The sequence below is a fragment of the Hippoglossus hippoglossus genome, chromosome 9, assembly GCF_009819705.1.
Source record: "Hippoglossus hippoglossus isolate fHipHip1 chromosome 9, fHipHip1.pri, whole genome shotgun sequence".
NCBI classification, from domain to species: domain Eukaryota; kingdom Metazoa; phylum Chordata; class Actinopteri; order Pleuronectiformes; family Pleuronectidae; genus Hippoglossus; species Hippoglossus hippoglossus.
In genome coordinates, this window is record NC_047159.1 from 15042830 (window position 1) to 15055395 (window position 12566).

Here is a 12566-nt window from a genome sequence, read left to right on the forward strand (position 1 = left end):
ATTTTGGAGCAATTACACTTTCCACAAGGGCAAAGTAGTTTGTGAAGCAAAAGTTTAACCACTATACACCCACTCAATACCTAGGGGCTCACACAGACTGTGAGGCAGAGGCACATGTACAGTATATGCACACACTGGGTCAGGATGTGTGGCAATCTGAGTACCGAGGCTGCTTGAGGATGCTCAGCCTCCATTACGCTGCATTACGACAGCCGGTCAGGAGAGATCTGGGCGCAGACAGACTAAGTGGAGCTCTGAGGTGAGGTGCTCTAAGCTGTGGCACTCAAACTCAAGTGACTGGTAAGTGTCTCACAGCCCGTACTCGCAGCCTTAGCAACAGAGAAGGGGTCAAATAGGGAAGAAGCATAAGGCCGGTTAATACTGCAGGTATGGCCCTGGTAAAAGATTTCTCTGGTTTCAGTAGATAAAATCAAACATAGATAAAGTTGGGCAAAAGACCCCTCGGCGAATAAGTCTGTTTGCAGAGATGGAACTGGAAATAAATACCAAGAAAGATGTGAGAGTGCAAAGTCATATCTGATCACAACAGCAGCAAACAGTTATCGTTTCTTTCCAACACTTTAGCTCATTTACTGTGTTTTTAGTCTGTTTATTTCAAAAAGTAAATTACATTTACCTCAGCAAAAACACCTTTTCAGGGAGGCTTTTTGCCAAAAGAAGACAAAGAAGTGAGCAGGTTTATGTGCTAAGATAAACAAAAAAATATATTACAGCATTAATCTGCATCATGTTTGCTTCTTATGATTACTAAAACTGAACTTTAAATCATCTTCATGCATAGGTGAATCTTTTTGATTGAGTAAAATGCACCATAATAGACAATACACTGCAGCTATAAATTCTTGGAGGTATTAGATTGACAGAAAAGAGGTTTGTCTTGTTATTATTTATTACAAAATTACACAGGTGACTGCTGGATTTTGACTCAGATAAATATGGATGTTCTTACACACTCAAAGCTGTCTTCAACTGCTCTCTCTTGTCAGCCCCTCATTATCATTCTCAATCCCTCTTGGACTTAAATAATGAGAAGATTGTTTTCTTCTGCGTCTAATCATCTAATTTCAGCCTTTTGATAGTGTTTCCTTCCGCGCGCCGCACCTCTTTCCAGCTCGCCTCCTGTCATAACCGGGCTGATTGGACCGAATCAAAAATGAAATCAAATTAAGGCCCATTGTTCACGCGTGCGGCTTTGTGGCTGACATGAAAGAAGGACCAAACAGAAGAGATAACAAGAAATTCAAAGTCGCCGGTTTGACATGAAAGAAAATAACGGAGCTGGGTGGGTGGTGGTGTTGGCTGGGAGGGGGGGTGGGGGTTCTTTCTCAGAATAACCAAATCAGACAGATCACCTACACTTATACAATAAACAAAGTGTGCTAACAATGTGTCCCTGTGCTTTAAACAACGCGGCTATTGTTTTTTTTTCTAATCTACCATTGTCAATAAAGTCACGAAGGCAAAAAGGTTTTTTGGGAAGGTTATGATGTACTATCTCTTTTTTTGTCGACTCAGCTGGACACACAGAGCCGTAGTCCAGCAGATGTCTCTGTGTGATTGGACAGCAGTTAGGCAGCAGTAGGAAGACACTGGCTGATAATTTAGCCCTGCCCCACAGTGACATGATAATAATGCACTCATATCCTGCTGTGATTCTCCTGATCGGCTGACAGTCACACACAAAGGGGCCTGCATTCATTAGAGAGGCACATTTGCAAACCTTGTGCAGAAAAAAAAAAACAGGATCTCTGGCTACATATATTTAAAGCAAACACATGAAATAAATTCACTATTTGAACTACGGCAGAAAATAAATAATAGTTGTCCTTTGAAATAGGAGTTTGCACTTCATTTCCTGGCTCGAACTTCACCTCAACATTATAATAAATATTCCTTACCAGTAAATAATAGATGAGTCAATAGCAGTGTATCAGTTTCTACCTTGCCCTCATTACTCATTACACACTCATATGTGCTATATCCTGGCCATATACCCCTAAGCAATTAGTTGCTCTAAAATATCAGGGGGCTAGTTATTCAGGCATGTATTTCATATTTTTATTGGTTTATTCAGAGGCTTGCATGCAGACCAGTGTGCAGCGAACACAGCCTCGGAAAATCCCAAAGCTCCTCCGCAGTCAGCAAAGTAATTGGGGAGGGAGTCCCAGAGGGTCCTCGCACACTGCTGAACCCCTTGCTATTGATAAGTTGAAATGGCACTGAAGGTAGATAGGAGTCAATGCTCGTGTGTTGAGTGTGCGTACGTGTGAGCGTGTGTGTGGATTGTATAAGTACAGGAGGTGGTTGGAGTACTTTGCTGTGAATAGGCCTGCAGTCTTTATGGACTCGCTGGTTGGCTGGGAGACCATCTGGTTGCCCCAACCCCCCAGCTGCCTTGCCCGTGGTTCCCCCCCCATTTCTATAGGGATGTCAAATTCTGCTCATGGGGAGGTGGGTGGGTGGGGGGGCTGCACCGATGCCAATTTAAGCCCCTACGGCTCTAAACTAGTTAATTAACTCTATTTCTCACACAGAGAAACCTTCCTTTGTAAGTAATTTTGCCATTCATCACAATCCAACTCTTTCATTCTAAAGCTTTGCCAACTCTCAGCTTGTGAAATTAGCAGGAACAGTTGAATGTGGAATAAAAATAAAAGCCCATAAGTGAAACCATAACATTAAATGGGCGATGATAATTTCAGAATGAGAGGCCAGATTTAGAAATGCACCAGGGCTCCAAACCATATGCTTTGTCTGCAATTGCAGCTTCACTGATAAGCTCGGGACGATAAAATTCATTTTGTTTAGACATACATTCATTGATTTTTTTTTTTTTAAATCAATGCTCCTCACATATTCATGGTATATTCTTATCAGATTTCCAGTTACCACCAACAGTGACAGCCACGAGGGAGGAGATGTCAGTGTGTTTGTCCCTTATTAAAACAGACTGAGCATATGATGAGGTCAGCTGACATTTACAACAATCACATAACGCCATAAAGCCACATATACATATATTAAAAAAAAATAATCTGCTTTAATTCACAATAACCAAGTGTGTCAATTTTGTACAGTGACTCTGTGAACTGAAACAAAGTAATCATATCCTGTCGTGATGATAAAACGAAGGTGGATTGCGCTGCTTCCATTGAGCTGAAAGACAAAATATCGACAAGCTGATGTTTTACCTGCTTATTATATAGATTCATATGTTTTACACAATAATAATTATCTAATTTATACTTACTGAAAGAGTGTTTGACTGAAGATGCCCTTCCGTATGTTCAAAGTCTACAAAACAATCAGATTGTCAATGTCAAATTCTGCCAATTCTTTGGTATTTAAACAAATTGTTCAAACACATATTGTAGACGGATGTTCTCTCTTACCTTTCTCTGTGACAAACTCAAACTGAGAGGCATTTTGTGAGGTGTTCTTTTCAATCCTTAGCTGCTTGACTGCAAAAGAAAAAAAAGGACATATTTGTCTTTACAGAAAAACTGAATTTTAGATTTCGTGAAGAGAATATGACAAACTGAGAACATCTTGGTCTGGACATAAGGCCTAAAAACAAACTCCTTTCGACAATAGCCACAGTAAATCTGGTAAAACGTAGTAAATTCCAGCAGCATGGCTTCAAGCAGTCAGTCCACCACTTCAGTCAATTGTTGGATTGATTGCCATGAAATTTGGTGCAGGCGTTTAAGCCCCCTTCAGTATAACATGTAATCACATTGATACTCCCTTGACTTTTCATACAGTTTCTGTGATCTCAGCAGGTCATAATATAAAATATAGGCCTTTTTACTTCTGATTACAAATACCATTGACCCAACAGAAACCTTGAGTCTCAGAAAACTCAGTATTCGACTTAGTCTTGAATCCTAACACTCATAAAGACCTGGTTTTAATCATTTATAGGCCTTTGTCTTTGTGAAATGTTCTTTTTTTGTTCTCTGTGTTATGAAAATTTGGTTTGGGTTCAAGTCTATTAAGGAGATTAAAATTCCTTCCTCAGATTCGATAGTCCTTGTCAACAGAAATGGCCTGAGGTCTGACGGTTCTCCAGTGTGCCGAGGATGCAGACGGGGGTGCCCTCTGTGTCACCTTTATTGTTATTATTTATTAACCTCTCTGCCAAGGCCATTAGGATTAATCCTGAGTGGATGAATTATTGTTTTGACTCCAGCACTTTTTAAGTCTCTGAACTCTATCTCTAATTATATTTGGAACAACAAACATCAGAGAGTCAGCTTCTCTAAAGTCACAGAGCTGAAGAAACTGGGAAGTTAATCCCTACCTGATCTACAACTATAATATTGGTCAAATCTTTCAAATTATTATAAACTGATACTTTATGGATTAGTCTTGAATCTTAAAAGGCTTAACTCTGTCCACTCATCAATATAGATCAGATAACTTCTCTTTGCAATTATATTAATAATTGTTACACACAACTGATTTGGACTGATGTAAAACAAATATATATATATATATTCCCTTTTCTGTTCAGTCTCCCCTGGCACTGAGTCCGGATATTTTAGCAACAGGAGTAATTTTCTGGGGTCGTATAGATTTTGCAGCACTGTGACTCTTTAAGGTTGTTTGAGCAAATTCTAGATAATTTTATCATTCCATTTAAACTTTTGTTATATATCTCTGTCTGTCATTTCGTATATAGTCTCTTTTAAGGATGAAAGGGGGAAACTTGAGACTGTTGGAAATGGAAAAATCCATGAACTCTGCCAAACCCAGGAAATATATAATTTCTTAGATTTATGCTCTACTGCTGTACTCTGATTCATCTGCTAATGATTCCCTGTGCGTGATCCGGGGGTAGAATTTAGTTCTGCGGATTGGATTAAGATTAGCACCGGTATCTTGAAATGTATTTCTAATTCTATAGACTAATATAAACGTACATTTTTTCCATGGAAATTATTTTACACCTATTTGCCTCCAGAAAATGTTGTAAAACAACTCAAATCTATATTGTGAATGTAAAATACACAAAGGTAGATTTATACACCTGTTTGGTCTTGTGATCACATTTATATGCTTCGGAAAGAGGTTTATTCTGTGATACCAGTAAATGATTTACTCTGTCTTTTTCATGTATCTATTTAACCACAATCCTGTAGCTCTTCTTCATACAGACACCAAATCTCTTATTAATCATTATTGTATTTATATATAAAAAGTATATTTGGCTCTACAGGTCCCCACAATCAATTTGTGGACATATTAAGTCTTCTCTCAAAACTAACTAATCATAAATTGGACAAATTCAGGAAAGCGTTTACTAACCATCTCCGCCAAGGAGATTGTGTTTAAGTCTGTTTGCTTGTTAACCGTTAGTTAGTTAGCAGGACTACGCAGAAACTACTGGACCGATTACCACGAAACTCAGTAGAAGGATGCAGTACTGGTCGGGACACAACCCATTAAATGTTGATGTCGATGTGGGCACGGATCCATGAACTTTTTTAAAATCACTTTCTCTAACTTTGTGAGTTTTGCAACATTTTCACTGATTTCTCAGAGAATATTTCTGTGATCTTGATGAAAGATGTTTAGGGGACTGATGTTTTTGTGTCTGTGCAATTTGGTGCAGATCCAACTAAAAAATCAGGTTAAAGTGAATTCAAATGTAGTTTTATAAGAGCACTGTTGGGTCTTGTATGCACTTTATCGTCCTTCTAGTTCATTCGTTTGTTCGCAGTGTGTGATGGAGGACATCAAGGCACAAGAGAGCACTTCTTTCCCAATATCTCAATGTATGTGACTGTCACAGTTTGATGACGAAACCACATCTATACACACCGTTGTGGCTGTCCACTGTCACCGCGGAAATGCTCGTGGGCTCAGAGAAGCGGACGATAAACTCCTGAGGAAACAACCCGGTGGACATCCAAAACGATTGAGTGTTTCTGGGTGGAAGAGACGAGCAAAACACCGTCAGCTGTTGACAACATCGATGCGGATAAAGGAGCACTGGACACCAGACTTTAACTCGAACAGAAGAAGCCACACTCACCCGTCGATGATGTTTTCTGGAGGGTGGTTTTCATCGCTGGACGAAGCAACAACAACTTTGGCCCCCAGAGAACTCAGAGAGGAGTCGGTCATCTTCAGCGGGTCGCTCGGTGAAGAGTAGGATCTCTGGTTCTCGTAGTTTGAAGTTAATATCGGTAATTCCATCAAGGATTCACGACTAACTGTGTGTTTACAAGTAGTGGACCCAACTAGCTACCGTCGTTACCAAGCCAACCGATGCGTCGCAAGGTATATACGTCATCGCTGCTCTAGCGCGTCACAGGTTGCGACGCACGTTGCCTGTTACTTGTTTAGCAATTAGCAATTAGCAGCGAGCTCAGCGCACCTTCCCATGGCGAATGGCTGCGAAGACACGTTGTTTACCCGCGGATCTGCTCAGGTTCGTCACGACACACACCAGCAGGCCCGAGAGAACAGCACGTAGGCAGCCTTTCGAGCCGCTGTAGAGGCGGAAGCTAACAGGCTAAGCTACAAAACGAGTTGGGCTAAGTTGGGTAACAAAGAAACAAAAAAAGGGTTAAATCAGAAGTCTGCCTGACGTGTTTCATTATTGGAGATGTTGTGATACAAACATAATGTGAATTCAGGTTTAGCTGCACACAGATGTTGCACTTCCACAGCTGTAGCATCCTTTCCCCACAATGGAGAGCATGCAATGGGCAACACGTCAAATATGTCAAGATCGAATACAAACTCTTCCCACAATCCTTTACAGCTGATCTATTTTATTTCCCGCTGAATTGGACATGTTTGTTAGTTGAGGCTCTAAATTTTAAAGTTCTCTGTTCCAGAGTGATGACTCTGACATCTGGGATGACACAGCACTCATTAAGGCTTATGACAAGGCAGTAGCATCCTTCAAGGTAAGTTATATGTTGTGCGTTGTATATGTGTGTAAAATATTTTGTGTCTCTCACTAACTACATGTTTCTGGTGCCGCTGCTTTCTCTGCCAGACTGCCCTTAAAGGTGAAGATGAGCCACAAGCGTCGAAAAAAGACCAACCAGGGAAAAAACGCAAAAACAACAAAAAGAACCAGAGCAGGAAAAGGACCAACGCACCGCCAGATAAAGAAGTGTGTACAATTTTAACTGATTTTAATGTTTCTCTTAAACATGTAGACACAACTACAGTCTCTCTTAAGGAAGAGAAAGGACAACTTTTGACTGTCGGAATTGGAAAATGCCATGAACTTGGCCCAACGTCTCAAATGAACAATTTGTGCTCTACTCCTGTTGTGTGATTCATCATTATTTCCCTTATGTGCATGAGCTTTACTTTTACTTCACTTCAGACCAGGGGACCGCCTGCACCTCGACCTTAATTTAAATCTATGTTGTGTCTCAGTGGCAGGTCGGGGACTCGTGCTGTGCTTACTGGTCAGAGGATGGTCAGCTCTATGCAGCCACAATCTCCTCTATAGACGAGAAGAGTGCCACCTGTACGGTTGTTTATACAGACTACGGCAACCAGGAGGAGCAGAAACTTGAAGACCTGCTAGCAGAGATTTCAGAGGGTGATGAGGAAACAAATGTCAAGGTAAAGCAGCAAAAATACAACGTTTTACTGATTTTATTATTCTGTTATTACGAAAAACTTTGTATTCACTGTTTTTAAATAATATTTTACTAGTTTATGTAACAGGTTAATGATGATGTATTTCGCACCTTTTGAGTCATCAAATACATTTTTATTATTCCATTGTGCCAAATGTAAAGGATGTGAGGTCATGTCCAAACAACAACATCTGATAGCTTGACAGAAATATATTTTTGTAAAAGTCAGATTTTGCTCACAATCATAATAAATCAGCTTCCTTCCAAACAGAATTTTTTTTATTTTCACCTCTTTTACACATGCAATTTAATTTGAAAATAGATCACCTGCTTTACAATGTACTCCTCATCCCCTCAAACAGTTCCCACAAGTTTGTCTTTCACTCTTCAAATACACACAACACAAGATTAACTTTTGTAAGTAGAATGGGATGAAGTCTTAATCCTTGATTTACTGTCCCAATTTCTCGCCCAAAAGTTCTACATTGTCAATTCATTTGACTGGTTATATGTGCAGAAAGCTACTGACATATGAGGTCAGTGAGATAAATGTCAAAGTGCTTCATCACATAATACCTCTTGGAATCCAATGAACATAACAAATTAATTGCTATCTCACAAGCAGTGCAAAAATGATGTTGTAATTTGCATAGCTCTTGCATCTTATATGGGTTGTAAATGAATTCACCTCAGTTTTGAACTGTTCTTATTTTCCCTGCTTCCAAAGTCACATTTATATTTCAGAAATTCAATTCCAAAGTATAAAAGAGAAAATGTCAAATCATGATTACAGCGGTTTGTCTGTGCAATTCAGGTAAATGAGGCTGAATCATCAACAGAGGGGAGTGAGTCCTCCACACCAAACCGACACAAACAACAGACACACAGTAAAGCCCAGAAGTCCAAGGCCCCCAAAGAACCTCCTCCTATGTGGGCTCCTGGCTTCCCCGGGTTTCCTCCAGGTCCACCCCCCATGCATGCTTTCAAACAGGTAAGAAACAAGTCTGAACCATTTTCTTCTGTTATCATTCAGAGAGCAAAGTGAACTGATAATAAACTGGTGTCGTTCATTATTACCGCTTTAAACTAAAATGTTAATTTCTTTTACTTTAGTGAGGAGGTTGGCTCTGAACTCGTGGTCAAATGAAATGTGAACAATAAAACGTTTACCATGTGAGCAATGAAAATGGAATATAAACAAAGTCTGCCCAGAGTTGGCATTTAACACAAGTGCATTGTATTGGATTGCAATAACTTTTATTTGATTTATGCTGAAATTTATGTTCTCACTCTATATACCTAAAGTCATTAAAAGAAGAATGATAAAATGTATTTTAAAAAGAGTGTATGAATTCTTGAGCCTTCTTGCAGTGGCACATGAGCTGCATGATTAGACCTGAATGGCTTGAGATATCATTTATTATATGTAGATTTTAACCTAATTAAAATGTAAAATGATCTTTGAATACTGAGATTAGTGTGCGTGGTTTTCCATCACTTTTTGTCCTTTGTGTCCTGTAGAAGGGAACCAGGCGATGTGGTGATCATGGACCTGTACCTCCTCCCTGGCCTCCCATGATGCCGTTTGGTCCACCAGTGAGTTGGCAATATGTCATACATATAAATGCAGAAGCTACAGCAGATACTGATTTATCTGAGGGTTAGGTTGTGTTTTTTTTTAATCCAGTGGGTAAGATGAGAAACAAACTGTTTATGTTAGTGATTGACTAAAAATATCATCAGCCTCCAGTCTTTACATTCTGATCACACTCCCTCTGCTCTATGTGTCTCAGATGATCCCTCCACCTCCACCCATGAGCCCCGACATGGTGGATGATGAGGCCTTGGGCAGTGTGCTCATCTCCTGGTACATGAGTGGATATCACACAGGATACTATCTGGTACGTGCACAGAGGCTAACTGGCTTATTATGGGCTATAAAAGAGGTAACAGTTGTATTTACAGGCTCAGTCTCTTGTATCATGCAGTGAAGAGCAGAGGACAGAAATGGCCATTTGGACCCTTTTTGCTTTTTTGGTAAAGTTGCTCCATCTTGTGATGCTTCTCAGCTAGAAGAGTCTTTTTGTCCACGCCACCAGTGACAGCTGAAGCTCAAGGATTTAAGATTTTTTGTTGTCCGTCTTTGCATACGTCTTACTTTAGGGAACATAATATCTTCCAATTTAACACACTTCACTTGTACTGAGTAATGGACACTTGTAATTTAGTGCTCAAAAGGTAAAGATCAAGGTCATTGGGACCTCATGACACACATTTTTGGCTAAAACACAAGAATAACACTTATCAGGACAAAATACAGTTATTACTCTCTTTATTAAATTACTTCAAGGTCTTCACGACATATGAGGTTTTACAGACATTTATGTAAGTTGCTACTTGACTGGTTGGCAGACGTATTCAAGTGAGAGACAGTGATTCTACTTATCAAAGGTTCATAATAGGTGGGAGTCCTTGTGTTCTAAAAGTGGAGCTCTCTTAACTTTATATTCCGACTCTTTTTTTTTTTTTTTCACAGGGTTTGAAACAAGGTCGCAAAGAAGCTGCCAACTGGACAAAACTGCACCACAAATGAAATGATCAAGTCAAGATTTCATTCTTGTGTCAAAAAGAAACTTTATGAGTTAAGTGTACTTGCTGTGAAAAGATTGTTCACCACAGTTCAAGGACCAGAGTTTTGTATTCTTTGTAAATAGATCAAATAAAAGCTATCAGAGCAGCATTGGTAACTGGCTTGGTTTTTTGGTTTCACTTTTAACTGTGAATTCTCCTGCTTACACACAATGTTGTGAAATGAAAACTTCTTGGACAGTAGATGAGTGTAATAAAATTATTAACACGTTTTTTATAATTTCTTTTAACTATTAGCAAATGAGGGAAGAGTTTGATTTAGGTTATTTATGCAAATGTGTGTGCCCCCAAAACGGTGTGTTGTTGTAATGGCAAGTATTGTCCAGCAGAAGTCAGACTAGTATAATATATTCATGTTATAGGGAAAGGTAGCATGAATACATCATAGCATGGTGTTTAAACCTGCACAGAGTCACTATCGTACAGAGGAACCCTCCACTTCTAATAGTGTGTCTGCTTCTCACTTGACTTTCTTCAGAGTTTGACTGCACATCAGACATGAGTCCTGCTTCAGTCCCTCAGGCGATTTCCATGCAGTTAATTCAGAGTATCATTCCAGTATATTCCTTGCGTCTCAGCCCTGCGTTTTCCCTGAGGTGTCCCCTTATCCTCTGCCCAATATAGGTTCACATCCATCATAATATTTTTCAACTCCCATAAGATTGATGCATATTTCAGGGTGATAGCAGGCGGGGATTTGGCTACAGACAGTGTGACACATTGAGCCGTATGTGCAGATAAAGATTGATTCCTGAACAAAATCGCTGAGACATTAAGATCATTGAAAACGTTTTGTCCGATTATCTGTTACACTCAACAAACTCAACCAGGCAGAATTTGAACATTGATGAGAAAATCTAAAGGAGAATTGATGGATACTCATATTGCATAACTTTATGTGGCAGAACCCGAGGTTTCTTTCAAATATTGGTGTATTTTCATCCCTGAGTTGTCCTGAAAACAGATCCTGGAATGTTTGAGGTTCAGTAATGTAAGAACCGTTGGGCAATGGTTGCAAATACTGAATGTAGGTTTATATTTAGAACACAGTAAAACCACATGTAATTACAGTTGGAGCGGCCACAGTCATTCTGCTGAGCCTGTAGCACGTTCAAACAGAAAGCTAAACAGATTTCCTGTATTATCTACACTGGTGATTTTTCTGCCTGCTTACACCCACTCCTCTGGTTCGAACCTGGTGGGCAATTGATCTTACACTGTCGGTGTGTGTGCGTGAGTGTGAGAGAGAGAGGAACAGAATAGGGTTTTGTGTTGGGATGTAACAGCATGATTGTGTCCTGTTTTTTTATACCATGTGATCCTCCTCCAGCTGCTCCATAGCCACCGCTCTCTGAGTGAAGAGCGGCTCTTTTGTTTGTGTACCGACTGTGGTCTGCATTTTACAGCCCACTGTGCCCGTGTTGACTGCTGTATCTGATTCTCACTGTAGCAGTCACTTTTTTTGTTTTCCTTTTTTTGTATGCAAACGGGAGAAAACGGCAGAGAAAAGGATGATGGAACAGTGGCTGTGTGTAGTTTGTGGGATTTACAAATAGAATATGCAATACAAAATGAGAGGTGATAAACCAGACCTATCTTTTCCCCACAGATGGGTTTAAAATCTACCGCGGCAAAGCCTGCACATAAGCCCATTGCTCGCCCGACTCTGCGGCAAACTGAGCTGCCCAAAGGGCTCGATGGAGCCCAGCGAGGAGTTAAAAGAGGGTCAGGCCTCGCTTGGGAAAGCACTGCTTCTCGCTGTGACTGTCTACCCCCCACTGACTAGAGCGGCATGAGGCATGTAAACATAATCTGCATTTCACATAGTCCCTTCTAGGAAACAGACAGACATCCAAGTGAGATCTCACTGCTGCGTGAGTTACAGCGCCTTCAGTTATTTACTCAAGCTCCCAACATCAACAAACATCCTGCTTTTAAATAAGAGACTGGGGGGAGATTAAAAAAGAAGAACAGGGGCTGCACAAGCCCCTTTCCCCTTTTTCCATAGAGACCAAGCACTTACTGCTGATCAATAGTCATTATTGCATTTTTAAGATTGTGGTGCAAACACCATTTAACACAAGTGAGTGCATGGGGTTAATGGTTGTGGGTTGTGTCCGAGACCATTCGGCAAACCATTACAAATATGTTTAGTCTGAACTCAATCACGGGATTGTGTGAGACTTTGTTCAGCAACAAGCGCAGCACAACAAACTGTTGAATAACTGAGTAAAGTCTCTTTCCGAAACAAATGTCTGCAGACGGAGCCTGAATTAAGAT

At 40.2% G+C, this 12566-nt stretch overlaps 2 protein-coding genes across 3 annotated transcripts; one reads left to right on the forward strand and one right to left on the reverse strand.

Annotated features, from left to right (window-relative positions):
- Positions 1-892: 892 nt before the first annotated feature.
- On the reverse strand, positions 893-6286 carry LOC117767491 (heat shock protein family B (small) member 11). The gene is made up of 5 exons (XM_034595178.1): positions 6062-6286; positions 5848-5954; positions 3414-3482; positions 3272-3315; positions 893-3177 (listed from the first exon to the last, which is right to left on the reverse strand). Exons 1-5 carry the CDS (start codon positions 6223-6225, stop codon positions 3085-3087), a joined length of 477 nt encoding a protein of 158 aa, XP_034451069.1. The 5' UTR covers positions 6226-6286; the 3' UTR covers positions 893-3084.
- A 23-nt stretch (positions 6287-6309) lies between these two features.
- Positions 6310-10384, forward strand: smn1 (survival of motor neuron 1, telomeric). 2 transcript variants are annotated; one of them, XM_034595177.1, is made up of 8 exons: positions 6321-6460; positions 6873-6944; positions 7037-7156; positions 7429-7620; positions 8452-8628; positions 9159-9233; positions 9431-9538; positions 10174-10384. In XM_034595177.1, the coding sequence occupies exons 1-8, from the start codon at positions 6413-6415 to the stop codon at positions 10228-10230; spliced, it is 849 nt and encodes a 282-aa protein (XP_034451068.1). In that variant the 5' UTR covers positions 6321-6412; the 3' UTR covers positions 10231-10384. The 2 variants fall into 2 exon arrangements, with proteins under 2 accessions (XP_034451067.1, XP_034451068.1); XM_034595176.1 differs by lacking the exon at positions 10174-10384 and having other exon boundaries at positions 6310-6460; positions 9431-9632.
- The last annotated feature ends 2182 nt before the right edge of the window (positions 10385-12566 follow it).